At 43.8% G+C, this 15,491-nt stretch overlaps 1 protein-coding gene across 3 annotated transcripts in view; it reads left to right on the top strand.

Annotated features, from left to right (window-relative positions):
• ZFYVE1 (zinc finger FYVE-type containing 1) overlaps positions 1-15,491 on the top strand; it is a 44,901-nt gene that overhangs the window by 23,617 nt on the left and 5,793 nt on the right. For 2 of the 3 annotated variants that reach the window (XM_027552335.1, XM_027552336.1), the window contains exons 4-8: positions 2,598-2,812; positions 11,734-11,840; positions 14,145-14,253; positions 14,803-14,900; positions 14,987-15,104. In XM_027552335.1, coding sequence (XP_027408136.1) covers positions 2,598-2,812; positions 11,734-11,840; positions 14,145-14,253; positions 14,803-14,900; positions 14,987-15,104 — 647 coding nt within the window. Of the gene's footprint in view, positions 1-2,597; positions 2,813-11,193; positions 11,625-11,733; positions 11,841-14,144; positions 14,254-14,802; positions 14,901-14,986; positions 15,105-15,491 lie in introns of those variants that run through there. The other variant, XM_027552337.1, reaches the window with a different exon arrangement.

Here is a 15,491-nt window from a genome sequence, read left to right as displayed (position 1 = left end):
CTTAGATTGTGTGGGAGGGAATAGTGGACACAGTCAGGGATCAGATCATGCATGGATGGCCTTGATTTAGGTCTCAAGTATGACAAGATCCCTTGAAGGATTTTAAGTAGGGAGTTAATGTGATCAGATCTGTATTTTCAAAAAGATCCCCCACGGCCTGTTGCAGGATGAACTAGAGAGGCACGTGTAGAGGCAGGGAGGTGGCCAGGAGCTTATCACAGTACTAGGTGAGGAGTGATGGGGCCTGAGCCAGGGCAGGGCAGCAGGTGGGGAGTGGACAGACTGGGACCCTATTAAGGAGTTAGAATCCGAAGGATCTGGGTCTAGGATACCTCCCGTGATTAGCATTTTTATGCCACTTTGGATCTTCACAGCTTTGGTGAGGGGAAGGTCTAATTTCCTGTTCAGGGTTTTGAAATAACCAGCCTTTCAAAGTAACTTTTTTTTCCATAGGCTTTACTTAAAAAAAAAAAAAAACAACCTTCTTTATTTTTGGCTGTGCTGCATCTTTGCCGCTGCGTGGGCTTTTCTCTAGATGCAGCTTGCGGGGGCTGCTCTCTAGTTGCAGTGTGCAGGCTTCTCGTTGCAGTGGCTTCTCCTCTTTCGGAGCACAGGCTCTAGGGCGTGAGGGCCTCCGTAGTTGCGGCTTGCGGGTTCTAGAGCACAGGCTCAGTAGTTGTGGCGCATAGGCTCAGACACTCTGCAGCATGTGGGATCTTCCCGGAACAGGAATCGAACCTGTGTCTCCTGCGTTGGCAGATGAATTCTTCACCACTAAGCCATCAGGGAAACACCCCTGCTTTTTTTCTTTTGCTTTATGCCTTGCACTGTGCTAGGTGCTTGTTTATTTGTTTTTTTTAAATAAAAGCTGAATAACAAAGATAACATTTTTTTCCTTAAATTTTTAAACATTTTTATTTTTTTGCCTGTGTCACACAGTATATGGAATCTTAGTCCCCTGACTAGGGATCAAACCTGTACCCTCTCCAGTGAAAGTACAGAGTCTTAACCACTGGCCCACCAGGAAAGTCCCAACATTTTCTTAAAATAAATGCAGACTTAATGTTTCTTTGTTACTCAGCTCAATCAACAGCAGCTATGTTTTACAAATGAAGAAACTGAACTCAGAGAGCTTAGGTTATGTAACCAAGGAGTTTCCAGCTAGTAGGCTGCAAAATTGGGAGTCTGAATCCAGAGTTGTTTGTGGATCCAGAACTCTGGCTACTTCTCTTTGATGACTGTACCTTTAAATTGAGCTAAAGCCATATTTCCAGTGTTTAATTGGAATGATTTTGTTGTTAAAATATTAAAGGAAATTATGCTATATGACTCAGGGAACTCAACCCGGGGCTTGGTCACAACCTAGAGGGGTGGGATGGGGAGGGACGTGGGAGGGAATGTTCAAGTGGGAGGGGACATAGGTAAACCTATGGCTGATTCATGTTGATGTTTGGTAGGAATTAACACAATCCTTCAATTTAAAAAAATAAATTTTAAAAACAACATAATCCTTTGTCAGCACAGAATCTAGTTTCTAAAGAATAAAATAATTTAGGTTTTAAAAAAAATATTAAAGGAAATTAAAACCAAAAGTCCGTCCAAGTTTTATCTCCAAAATGATTATTGAATCTGTTTATACTGCTGCTCCCTAAATTTCTGGATAAATGTTAGATAAACTACGGGAATGCTGATACCTTCACACAATGGCAGTTGTCTGCAACTTCACCAGCATAAGATCAGCGCTTCCAGAGCAGCTATTTATTTTAAATGCTCACTAGAAGGTGACTGGTGAAATCCATCCATAGGATGAAAGACTTATGTAGCTGTTAAAAAGAAGGAGATGTCTCCTCACAGTGTATCAAGTGTCCAAGGACACACGCTTACCGTATGTTGTTAAGTGATGAAAGCAAGTTGCACGTATGTGTTGGGAATTATGTAGGAAAGAAAGTCTGAAAGGGTAATCACTGGACTGTAGTTCCCTTTGAAGAGTAGGAGGGAGCAGAGGACCTACGTTTCTTTCCTTTTATGCTTTGACATGTTTGGATTTTTTACAATAAGCACACTAAAAAACAAAAAGACACTTCTAGTTAAAAATCCATCTTGTAATGCAGGGGACTCTGGTTTGATCTCTGGTTGGGCAACTGAAACCCCCACATGCTGTGGAGCAGCTAAGCCCTCGTGCCGCAACTAGAGAACCCGTGAGCCACAATGGAGATCCCTCATGATGCAGCTTAGACCTGCTGCAGCCATTAAATAAATAAATATTAAAATTAAATAAATGACTCTCTCTTTTTTTTTTTAAGTTACTTCCTTGAAGTGTAACACACATACCAAAAAGTGCACAGTATATCAGAAGTGTATCCCTGAGCACTTTCACAAGCTGAGGGTACCTGTCACTTCAATACCAGGCCCCACTTTACAGAAACCCCTGCTCGTGCTTCCTTCTAGGCAGTTCCTTCCATCCTGACTTCCAACAGCATAGAGCAGTTCTGCCTGTTTATGTACTTTTATATTTACGGAGTTGCACCACATATTCCTTTTATAATGAAAGACAGGAGACTTAAGAAAGGCCCCTGTTCACACACCTGTTTCCACAGATCACCCCTCTGAGGTGCCGGAGAAGCTCATCCAGGACCGGTTCCGGAAGCTGGGCCGCTTCCCGGAAGCCTTCAGTTCCATTCACTACAAGGGGACGAGGACCTACAACCCTCCCACTGACTTTTCTGGGCTTCGGCGTGCTCTGGAGCAGCAGCTGGAGAACAATACCACCCGTTCTCCCCGGCACCCCGGCGTCATCTTCAAAGCCCTGAAGGTCAGTTGGTTTCTGGCCTGAGTGCTTCTCACTGGGGCACCAGTGGGTGGTGAGGACACTCAGGTCTCCAGCTTCTGTTGGTGCTGGTGATTAGAAACCTGGGCCGCAAAGAGAGGATCTGTGAAAGGAAGGGCATGAGTGCAGTGTGTTACCTGTTGAATGGTGTCCTCTTGCCAGGAACATGAATCTTGGATGATAATTAAAAGGTCCTCATCTTGGAGAAAAACCTTATTTTACCATTCTTTATAATAAAGACATCAACTCAGTTCCTGCCAAGACTGCTTCTGTTTTAAGGTTTACTTTGTTTACGCCCCTGTGTTACCATGCCTGCATGCGGAGGACAGAGGAGCAGGGAGGGAACAGGGTCTTTGGAGCAGTGCTGGGAGTGTGGGATTTGGAGAAAGGACACTGTTGACAGGAAGACTTGAGCTAGGGATTTGAGGGTGCTCTGAGGGTTAGGGCATAGAGCCCGAGACCGGAGGAGATAGGAGAACCGGTTTCCATAAAGCTAGGCTGGCCTGTTTGACCCAGGAACAGACTTTGGGCATATGCTGATTTGCTTCATCCATGGAGTCTAAAAGGTTTGCGGTGGGACACAGTGTAAGCAATTTCTGCATCTGGGTAAACTGTATATGGAAGTTTGTTATACTATTTTTGCAACTTTTCTACAGGTTTGAAATTACATCAAAATGAAAAGTTAAAAAAAACAAGAGAAGGGAATGAAAAGTTACTACTCAGACAAGTTTATGGTTTTTGCATAGTGGTTACTAAAGGCTATGTTTAGTAACCTCACAAAATTCATATCTTGAAATACTTTAATGCCCAATTAGTATACATGTACTAGTATACATACATATCCAGGGGTTTGGGAGGTGACTGGGTCATCAGAATGGAACCCTCTTGAGTGTCTTTAGCACCCTTACAAATGGAGCCCCAAGAAAGCTCCCTTCCACCAAGTGAGGACACTGAGAAGGCACCATCTGTCAACCAGAAGGCAGACCCCCGCTTGGAGGCTGCCATGCTGCACCCTCATCTTGGATTTCCAGCCTACAGGACTGTGGCGAATAAATTTCTGTCATTTATAAGCTTCCCAGTCTGTGGTATCTCATTAGAGTATCCTGATTGGACTAGAAAAACTTGGGACTCTGGAGTCAGACAGAGTTGTGTTGGAATCCCAGTTCTGCCATTTACCTGTTGCTTGGTCTTAGGAAATTTGTTCGTTCATCCATTCAACAAATAAATGAGTGGATCTCTGTGTCAGAGTTTGAGGTGCTGGAAATAACCGTGGAGAATAAGGTAGACACCAGTGTTTGCCCTTATAGTATACTTCTTCAAGGGCTTCCCAGGTGACTCCATGGTAAAGAATCTGCCTACCAGTGCAGAAGATGACGAGTTCGATCCCTGGGTCGGGAAGATCCTCTGGAGGAGGAAACGGCAACCCATTCCGGTATTCTTGCCTGGAAAATCCCAGAGAGAGAGGAGCCTGGTAGGCTAGAGTCCATGGGGTCACAGAGTCGGACACGACTGACCACACATGTCCTAGTAATGGCTTAGAGGTAGTCAGGTGGAAGATTACACCCAAATATTGGGAACATTCTTAAATGCAGGCTGAATCCGTACTACGTTATACAAAGGGCTGTAAAATCTGATCCTTAAGACTATTGACAACTAGGCCAATGGCTGCATTATAGAGTTCCTTAGGTTTTCTCAAAGTTAACCTGCTTAGTGTTTGCAGAAGCCCTTCAGGGACACCAGGTGCCGTGAGCAGTAAGTAACCTGTGCTCAGAGTTCTTGGATGCCCTCCTCCAGGCCGGTTTGTCAGGTCCCTTTCTGCTGTTGTTGTTGTCACATTGTGTTTTTACGAGGTGATATGATTCATGAAGCTTTCTGTGATTAAAAAGAGCCTGGTCAGCTGGAATTTTGAGGACTCTTGGTGACCGTTGGCCTCAAGAATTTACCTGGATCTTGTATTTCCTGTTCTCTGAGGCAGGCTCTGTGCTGTACTGAGGTGTAGGCCCACAGCTCTGTCCATGGGATGGAGTTACCTGTTTAAGCTTGTGCTTCGGGCTCTCCTCAGGGAACTCTGGGGTCTTGCAACTTGTTCAGATCCTTGAAAAAATTGTTTTGTCTTTTTCTGGTTGTTTTTAATCTTCTTTAAATTAGAAGTTGTTCATTCTCTGATAATCATGCTTAGAGAAAGCTACCTTTAAGGTCTGCATTAGGCAAATTGACCTAGGAGAGGTGTATTGCTATTAAAATACTCTTAACAGAAGTCTTCATAGTTCAAAGCAGTGTATAATATAATGGCCATTTATTTTTGTCCACTTATTTTTTGTTTTATGTTGTATTTTTTTTCTTTTAAGGTGGCCTTGCATTCTTTTTTGGAACAAAAGAGTAGGGATGGTCATAAACAGATAAATTATCAGTGCCAAAATAGCTTGTTTGACTTTCTGTTTCTCCCATTTTTTTCTTTCTCTACTGGTATTTATTCTTCACCTTGTCCAGTGCCTTACTGACTCCCTGAAGAAACACTTCAAGAAGCCTTGGGATATATTCTAGTATGATTTATATGATTTTGTTTCCTCTGTGATTTTCTCTTTATTTTACATAAGATACACAGGAATATTGTTAGGAAAAAAATGTATAAACCTTTTGGGAAAATTGGGAGGCACTGTGTGCACTGTGAGGCAAGACTGTGATGGCCAAAAAAAGAAATCGCAACCCTCTAGTAAGACCACCACTGTGCAAGGGTGAACACTGACAGGTTAGGCAATAAAATGTCAAAAAGGATATGAAGCACTGTAAACTTTTACAAACTTCTGGTTGAGGTAAAATTAGTACAGCCACTTTGAAATGCAGTAATATAAAGAAATGCATAATATATATTCCAACCATGTCATTTCTAGAAACTGGCCATAAAGCAACTCTTCCACAGGAACACAGAGACCTATATGAGGATGTTAATGGCAACAGCCTTGTAATAGCAAAGAAAAAAGCAAACTAAGTGTGCAAAAAATAGATAAATGGGGCATTATATGATTCTTTGCTACTTATTTTAAAAAGAGAACTGGGGTTGTGATGTATCTATGTGTCTTATATACTTTGCTTTTTTTTTATGGAGTGTTGAAGCCTAGCATTTTTTCCATGCTATTAAATATCCTATAAAACCATGTTTTTTTAAAAATAGCTGCATGCTTTTTCATTTATATGGATGGATCATTTTTTATATGTAGTAGTTCTGCCCTTATTTTAATAGTACTTTCCATTTTTCCTTATATTTTCTGAGTACCTAAAGGTATTGCCCCGGAGAAGGCAGTGGCACCCCACTCCAGTACTCTTGCCTGAAAAATTCCATGGATGGAAGAGCCTGGTAGGCTGCAGTCTATGGGGTCACTCAGAGTCGGACACGACTGAGCTACTTCACTTTCCCTTTTCACTTTCATGCAGAAAGAGAAGGAGAAGGAAATGGCAACCCACTCCAGTGTTCTTGCCTGGAGAATCCCAGGGACAGGGGAGCCTGGTGGGTTGCTGTCTCAGGGGTCGCACAGAGTCGGACACGACTGACGCGACTTAGCAGCAGCAAAGGTGTTGCCCACATTCTGCCTAATTCCTTCAGGTAAATTGCAGCTCCCATTGCTGCTGGCCAACCTTTCTGTGGAGTGTTTACCGATGTCATGTTCTGTGCTCTGCACTGACGTGTATTTTTCATGTTATCCTCATACCAACTCTGAGGTTGAGAAACAGAGGCACAGAGAGGTATGCTAATTTGCCCGAGATGGCTTGTCTGGTGAGTGGTGGAGAATTTGTTTTTTTAATATTCATTTATTTATTTGGCTGGGCCAGGTCTTAGTTTGCAGCCTAGCACTCGGGATCTTCAGTCTTTGTTGTGGCACGTGGGATTGTTTTTAGTTGCAGCATGTGGGATCTAGTTCCCGAAGAGGGATTGAACCCAGGCCCCCTGCATGGGGAGCACAGAGTCTCAGCCACTGGACCACCAGGGATGTTCCAGTGGTGGGGATTTGAACCTGGTAGTCTGGCTCCCAAGTCTGTGCCTTTAAACCCTGGGCTGTATTCCTTCTCAGTAGTTACTCGACTTTTAAGAAGGTCAGAAGATGGGTCGTCTTTAAAGGTTCCTGATGCATACTGCCAGTTGCCTTTACAAAGGACATTCTTATAAGTTGTATTTGAGTGTTTGGTTACTTTAAAAAGTTATTGTTTAAATTGTAAAAGCAATGTGTGTTTGTAATGAACAATTGAAATAGTACAGATTCAAATAGTACAATCCAATAGTAAGGTATGACTTGAATCCTTTCACTCCTGTCCCCCTCACTGTATGATAACTGTTACAATACTTTCTGACATACACTTCCAGAAATTTTTGGTGCTGCTTCGGTGCATACAGAAATATGTGTATGTAATGTTTGTATACATTTTCTCCCTAAATAAGTCAGATCATAGAGAAGTTAAATCTTTTTTTCCTTCCTCATATTCTTTTCCTGTTCATTATTAAACAGGAAATGTGATTAATGAGCAAGATTGAGGAGTTGTAGAATGTGTGTGTGTGTGAGCATGTGTGTGTGTATGAGACCTTCAGTCACTTTCTGCTCTAGAGACTTGCCCGTGTGTTTCCCATTCATTCTGCTGATCTAGTCACTCTTCCTGCCATTTAGCCTCTTTGTGGTCCAAGCCCCAGTTCCTTTTCTCCAGGGGAATTTTTCTCACTTCTTAACCTCTCCCTCGTTTGCTCAGTTTCCACAGTAGCAACAGCTCAGATACCTACCAGCAGAGCATATTCTCACTGATGAAGTAAGTCTGTTTAAAGAAAAGAGATGCTCAGGTCCCTATTGACCAAGGAAGTTGAATATTGAATTAACTGTTGTTGCCTGTATTTACAGTTATGAATAATGGAGAGAACCATTTTAAGGTTGGATTCTTACAGGTTTTATGTAATACCTCCTTTAGCCTCCGATCTGTAAATGTAGGAACTCTGACTCTCTAATTCTGTCATATCAGGAAGCACCTATTAAGTATTTACGAAGTTATTATATATTTGGGGGGGGGGTGGCATTGTGGATTACATAAGAGTCTCCATTTTGAATCAGGAAATTCACTGCTAGCCTTTGATGACTGGAGTGAAACTTACAGGTTAGATAGTAAGAGCTGTACTGTTGTCAAGGCAACTAAAGTTCAAGATCATCTAGTCTCCAGGCAGCCTTTTCCAGACTGACCTCAAATACTTTCCCAAGCTTTCTCAGGAAAGGTCCTTCCCTGCCTCTTACGGCTTTGGGGCCTCAGGAGGGAGGGAGCCCAAGAAACCCTGGAATGATGTGAGGCTTGAAATTCTTGAAAGAGATGAAGTATATGGATTAGGTGGTAATGTTCACACTGGAAAGAAACAGGTTATAGAGGAAGGAAGACAGTGTCTCTTTACCCTTGTATCTAAAACACATGAGCATCAAGCTTTTTTTAACAGTTATTGTTATGTTTCCATACTTTTTTTTTGGCCGCATCATCCAGCATGCGGAATCTTAGTTCCCTGACCAGGGATCAGACCTGTACCCCCTGTAAGGAGTGTGTGGAGTCTTAGCCATTGGACTGCCAGGGAAGTCCTATTCCCATACTCTTGATTCATGTAAGTCCTCCTGATGCTTGTCAAGGTCTGATTCATTACTGACTGCCGGCTCTTCGGTGAGTTGTGAGAGAAATACGATGCTTGTGTTACCAGCATTTGAGAGGATGGGTGGCCAGCATCTGAAGAGGTGAGGCTGGTTGGTTTTGGAGTTCTCTTTCTGATGTCATAAGAAGTTACTGTTGCCTTGGCAAACGTAAGCCAACAGTTGTCTAGGGCCGGTGACAATGGAGGTTCTATGGGGATTTGTCTCATGGTGATCAGGCTGCAGATTGTTTCATGCTAAGCCTTGAGATATTTAGAAATGTCCTCATTTTTCTGAAGATCTTCCAGAGAAGTGAATCAGGCCACTTGAGTTTGGAACAGAAAAAACCTTATGCTGTCACTATTATTGGGCTGCAATTTTACATTTACTGGGGAGTGGCATGCCTTCTGAGTTCAACCCAGCTGTTGGATTCATGCTAAATTTGATATTTTTCCTAAGAAAAAGTATTACTTAGGTTATCCTTTCAGTTACCTATTTAAAAGAGAAACCGAGGGCTAAAAATGCTCTTCTTTGGGTTTCATTATACATCTTTAGTAGCTTCTGCGTTCCTTTTTTAGCTCTCTTTTTTTTCTTTCTTATTTTAACACTGCATTTGGTACTTAAGCATCTTTTTGCAGCTAAATATTCACCCACAAATGCAACCAGCCATGAAGACCAGGGAGCTGTCATAGAAAGGAGAGAAGCTCTTATATCCCTTCTGTTAGCTGGATCAGTTGGTGAGGGTATCTGAAGGATAAAATTAAAGAATTCTCAGCATAAAAAATAAAAATATTAATCGTGGCAGCTCACGGTTTCTGAGCTCTCAATCTTTGCCAAGTGCTCTATGGAGTAACTTCATTTGATCTCACAGTGTAATCCATGGAGACCCCTGCTCCAATAGCCACCCCCATTTTACAGATAAGGAAATTGAGGCACTTGAAGAGCTACCAACTACAGGCTGAAATAATTTTTTGTGGGGGGTCCTCACATTTATGCAAATTTTCCATTTGGTTTCATGCTATACCCAAGTTTATTTTTTAAGTAAAAATAACTTCCTGGGACTTCCCTGGTGGTCCAGTGGTTAAGATTCTGTGCTTTCACTGCAAGGGGCATGGGTTCAATTCCTGGTCGGGGAACTAAGATCCTGTATACCACGTGGTGTGGCTAAAAAACAAAGCAAAAACTTCCTCCCCAAATCTTTCAGTAAATTGACACATTAGGAAGATGATTCTCTGTTTGCCCACCAGCTAGCCCCAGAAGGTTAGGCACACAGCTGTTTGAGAAACACAGCTGTGTGAGAAATACAGAAAGAGTTATCAGTGATTTGGCCAATCAGTGAGTAGTTAGGCATAAATTAGAGAGGCCTGTGGGCGTGGGATAAGACCTGGTGCAGAGGCAGGGCCAAGGTGAGGAGGAGAGGGTGGGTGGGTTGGCGTGTGCGTGGGGCTTGGTGCTGGGGCACTTCATTGCAGAGGTCCTAGTTGAGTACTTGTTAAGACGTGTGCTGGACTGAGAGGAGGATCCAGAGGTAGTACGTGCCTTTCTTAGTGTTTGTGATCTAGTCTGGGAGATCAGATACATATATCAGGCTTACAGCTTTGCCTCATCACTTACTACCTGGTTCCGATGTTGAGGACAGGAGGTGCTCAGAGAAGGCAGAGTGTGATCTTCCCAGAGTGGTTGGGAAGGCAAGGCAGAGTGTGATCTTCCCAGAGTGGTTGGGAAGGCTGCATGGAAAAGGTGAGACCAAGGATAGGTCCTACTCAAAAGTAGGAGAGAGGAGGATGGTGTAGGCTTGACTCTGCTGGGTTTGCGTCTTGTTTATTCTCTTCAATATTCACATGTATATTCCCTTATAGTCTGTCTCCAAATCTTACTTGTTTTCCCTTAGTTACTTTTTACAAAATTACTACCAAGAGAAAAGGACGTATATGTATTAATCTTAGATTGTTTTTTTTGGTCCGAGTCAGAGATTGCCACTTGGTCAGCCGTCACTGGCAGGTGGTATTTTATGGGCATGTTCATTATCTTTGCAGGAGCTGAATTTGAATGCACATGGGTGAGTCCCACGCCCTTAGTCTGACACATTCTTTGCCACTACTCTTGTCTTGAACACCTGACCTGACTCAACATTGAGAGCTTGTGCTTTTGAAAACAGTTGGTTTACAACTCAGGGTATTAGGCTTCATTGGGAAAAAGGAAAAGGAGTTTTAATAAATAAGTGTCCTTAAGCGAAATTCTGTTTAGAACTTGAGAATCTTAGTTTAGAACCTAACCTGCCCCTTTTCTGAATCTCATCTTAAAATTTCTTTCACCTTTTTACTAAAGAAAGTAGCATCTTGTCCTTCTGTTTTAAAGCTACTTTTATATCTCTTCCCCTGAGTAGTGCCTGGCTGCCACAGAAAGAGTCGAGACTTAGGAACTGTGAATATTTAATAATTTTTAAAGCCTAGAAAGCCTATTTATATTTAATTCATATGACTTTTTTCACTGCGTATGACTGAAGGGTTGGAGGGGGGGGAAAAAAAATCAGCCTGAAGAATACTTTCAATATAAAGTAGTGAACACAAAGAGGATTAAAAATGGAAGCTTCCTTTAAACATAAAAATTTCAGTCTGTTACTTCACATACCTTTATCTTTCTTCTTGGCATTTATTTTGACCGTTTGCTGTCTTTTAGGTTAGTTACTATAGTTGATAAAAAGGCTGCCAATACCTAGAATAATTCCTCCTTGCGTTTTGGCTGATAACCCTTTTTTGTACATAGAGATAGTTCTGTGGCCAGTAAACTCCAGTGAGGGTCTGTGGTTAGAACTGGTGGAGACGCCCAGAAAACTCCCAGCGCACTTCTGAGCTCTGTCTCCCTCCGACTTCAAGACAAGCCACCTTCTCAAGTATCGCTTTCTTTCCCAGCTTCACAAAGATGAAATGGGCATTCGTCAGTATCTGGTGGTTTTGAATGAACAGTGGAGTGTGTGACATGTTTATAACTTTCAAGGACATTAGGAGAGAACAGTAATTTTGCTTCCTTCTGAGCTCTTGGGAAATGGGCCGGTTCTTTCTGAGGTTTCCTGTGGTGAGGATTGGTGTAAGTCAGGCCAAGAAGGTGGAGGTTAAGGAGCAGAAGTCGCTGGCTTCCCGCTTCTAGCCGCAGAACCGGTAAGAAATAAGCCAGCGGTGAGGGCGTGTTAGAAAGGCAGCCAGTGGAAGGCCCAGAGCTCCGAGCTCTCTGCTGAGGCCCTTCGTGTGTCACCTTCCCTCCGCGCAGGCTCTGAGTGACCGCTTCAGTGGTGAGATCCCCGATGACCAGATGGCACACAGCTCCTTTTTTCCAGACGAGTACTTCACCTGCTCCTCCCTGTGTCTCAGCTGCGGGTAAGTCCCCACTGTGGGAAAAGAGCCTCAGAACAGTGCTTCACAGACTTCCCTGTGCCTGCAGATCACGTGGGGTCTGCTTAAGTTAGACTGTGACTAAAGGATGGAGTGGGGCCTGAGATAGGGTATTCCAACAAGTTCCCTGGTGAGCCTAACGGTCCAAGGACCACACTTTGAGGTTGCAGGGGATTACAGGACACATGGTTACGAAAAATTCCCTGAAGATTCCAACCAGTTTAGATGTGAAATTGACTGGTTTGAGTAACTTTCACTGCAGAAAGCTTTCAGTTCAGTCTAGTCACTCAGTCGTGTCCGACTCTTTGCGACTCGATGGACTGCAGCACTCCAGGCTTCCCTGTCCATCAACAACTCCTGGAGCTTGCTGAAATTCATGTTCATCGAGTCGGTGATGCCATCCAACCATCTGTCATCCCCTTCTCCTCCTGCCTTTAGTCTTTCCAAGCGTCAGGGTCTTTTTCAATGAGTCAGTTCTTCATATCAGGGAGCCAAAGTATTGGAGCTCAGCATCAGTCCTTCCAATGAGTATTCAAGACTGATTTCCTTTAGGATTGACTGGTTTGATCTCCTTGCAGTCCAAGGGACTCTCAAGAGTCTTCTCCAGCACCACAGTTCAAAAGCATTTAGCACAGAAAAGAAAAAGCACGGAAAGCTTTAGGTTGCCCGTGTTTCTGTGTTTCTCTTACCAGAGCTTTCAATTCTAGTCATTCCATCCATTCACTGTGCACAGCACTGGGGTAGGATCGGTCCTAGTGGATTCCTTTCATGATGAGGACAGACGCCTAGAGCACCGTAGAATTATCCAGGGAGCTTTCCAAATGATTGAAAGGCTTTGCCTCCAGGGTTTCTCACTTACCAGATCTGGGGTGGTGCCTCAGCACGGGTGTGTTTAAAACGCTCCTCAGGTGATTCTGATGTGTAGCTGAGTTGAGAACATTGAGTTAGGGCAGTATTCTCAAACTTTATGTATGCATCGCCTCGGGCTTTTGTTAAATGCAGATTCAGAATCAGCAGGTCTCGGTGAGATTCTGTGTTTCCAGCCGGCTCCTGGGTGATGCTGCTGGTCCTTGGTTACAGGGGAAACAGCAGTGATTCTCAATTTTAGCATGCCTCAGGAAAACCTGAAGGACATGTTACAACAGGTAGTTGGGCCTTGCTCCCAGTTTCTGATTCAGTAGGTCTGACGTAGGGCCTGAGAATTTGCCCTTCTGCTAAGTTCCCGGGTGATACTGATGTTGCTGAATGGGGACCGCACATTGAGGCTCACTGGATTAATTTGAACTGTTGATAGCTACTCAGTCACAGGCCAGTGACTTGTTGGATGGAGCCTGGGGGTTTAAATGCAGTGTGTCAGGGTCAGATTGCAGACTCTGTCTTGTAGACACTGGCCCACCTCTCCACTGCTTTCATCACTTCATCATCTAATCCTGTCCTCCACATTTGCCCATACAGGGGAGACCTGAGCCTTTTCTGTAATGAATTGCCTTTTTGCATTGATCCCTATAGGCCACCTCCTGGGCCACCATATTTGCTCTGAGTTTGTAACAAGGACGTGGTTCTTGGATTATACAGACTGCGCCAGGGAGGACTGAGGCTTGTCTTAGAGAGGAAAGAGGGATGTTAGTTGCCAGTGTGACTTCCTTTAGCGGGCCCCATGAGCCCAGCAAGAGAGGCTTAGGCTCTGTTGGATCATCATCACTTTTCCATTCTAACTGTGCCTCACCAGGGTTTCCAGAGCTTTCCCTTCTCTCACAGTGAAATTCTAAAGTCCTGGTCCCTGGTTTTGCGTTGTCAGGAGAGCAGAGCCCACTGTTCATTTGGAAGGTTTTCTTGTTCAGCTTAAGCCTCCTCTTAATGCATTGTCAAAATTTGAGGGTCAATTTTTGTTTTGCATCTTGGCAGCCTGTTCTGATTAAACTTCTTATTTCATGCTGTTTGGATGTTTGAGTTCCCTGAAGGCTGTTCAGGTTTTCTCTCTCATCAAGGTGCTGTCTGCTGGCTCCTCCATTCCTATTGAGGGACCTGGTGGTTTTCCAAGAAGAGATACCCTTTTGGCCCTTTTTCCTCATGCAAGAGTAATAGGTGCACTACCTGTGTAGCACTGTTGATTGCAAGTATGAGAGAGGCCCTTAGTTTCCAAAACAAACTGCTGTCTCTCTCCTCCGTATTTGGGGCCCAATTAGTAACAGGGGGTCTAGTTTTGCCCTTGGATCTGGCTTAACGCTTGTGCGTAAGTGGCCCTGGCTCCTTTTAGCAGCTTCATGTCAGCTTTGGTGCCTCCCTTAGGGCTGGATGTAAGAACAGCATGAATCACGGGAAAGAAGGGGTACCTCATGAAGCCAAGAGCCGCTGCAGATATTCCCACCAGTATGACAACCGGGTTTTCACCTGCAAGGTGAGTCCTCCCAACCTCTCCTCCAGCAGCTGGCTTGCTGGCCACACTCCCCTCTTGGAAGACTGGCTTAGGACCACTCTTGACTGTTACCAAAGTATTTGATATTCAAATTGAGTCTATCTGAAACTTCTCTCCAGCTCCAGCCATTAAAAACTCACATGTCTGTTGCCAGGGGCCCCTTGGTTTATTTTTTTTAAGCTTAAACCTCCCCCCTTATCCTGTTGAGCCTGTATGCCGGGTTCATCTACATTGACTGTTTATTCCTAAGAGTGAAATTGCCCTTCAGAAACTTAGTTTGGATGAATTTCTCCTATGACAGTGATAGAATTTGTAGCTCAGTTTTGGGCCCCTGGGATGGGTACACATTCAGATCATAATCATTCAGGGCACTGACTTCTTTGGAGAAAGACTTTCCTCTGCTCTGCTAAAACCCAGGGTCCGTAAGCCCTCAGCAGGTCTGGTTTGCAGGCAGTGGGCCAGACAGGGGTGTGGAGAGGCCAGGGGGTCTGGTGGACAGAACAGAAGCTGGCAGAGTGCTCCGTGTTTCAGGCCTGCTACGAGAGAGGCAATGAAGTCAGCGTGGTGCCCAAGACGGCTGCTTCCACTGACTCCCCCTGGATGGGTCTTGCAAAATATGCCTGGTCTGGGTGAGTTTCAGTGGCTGGCATTTGGGTCTGTTTGTCTCTCCAGGCCCCTGGTGTGGAGTTCCAGTATCTGTCTGCCTTCCTTGTAGGTACGTGATCGAATGTCCCAACTGTGGCGTGGTCTATCGTAGCCGGCAGTACTGGTTTGGGAACCAAGATCCTGTGGATACGGTGGTGCGGACAGAGATTGTGCACGTGTGGCCTGGAGTAAGAGCTGTTTTATTTTTCTGTTTTCTCTTCGGGTTGTCCAGTTATTCCTGTGTATGGGAAAGTGGAGCTTGTTTACAATGGTGGTTAACCATGAATTTCAATATGTTGGTGGTTTAGGAAGCTATGATCTGGAGTGCCTTTTTTGTTCTAGACTGTTCATTTTTATCCCATTTCTTGCATAAATATTAGAAACACGACTTAAACTAAAAATTGATATATAAATTGCCTTAGCAAATAAAACTTGATCTTTTCATATTCTCCTCACTCATTTTCCATATGTATGTTTGTATAGATACAATTATAATTAACGTGCCACTTAACTGCTTTTTCTCATACCACAGTTTTGCTTTGTTTCCATATTGCTTTCACTTTTCATGATTTTCA

The sequence above is a fragment of the Bos indicus x Bos taurus genome, chromosome 10, assembly GCF_003369695.1.
Source record: "Bos indicus x Bos taurus breed Angus x Brahman F1 hybrid chromosome 10, Bos_hybrid_MaternalHap_v2.0, whole genome shotgun sequence".
NCBI classification, from domain to species: Eukaryota; Metazoa; Chordata; class Mammalia; order Artiodactyla; family Bovidae; genus Bos; species Bos indicus x Bos taurus.
The sequence above is the reverse complement of the archived record's forward strand: the minus strand, read 5'-3'. Positions and strand labels throughout refer to the sequence as shown.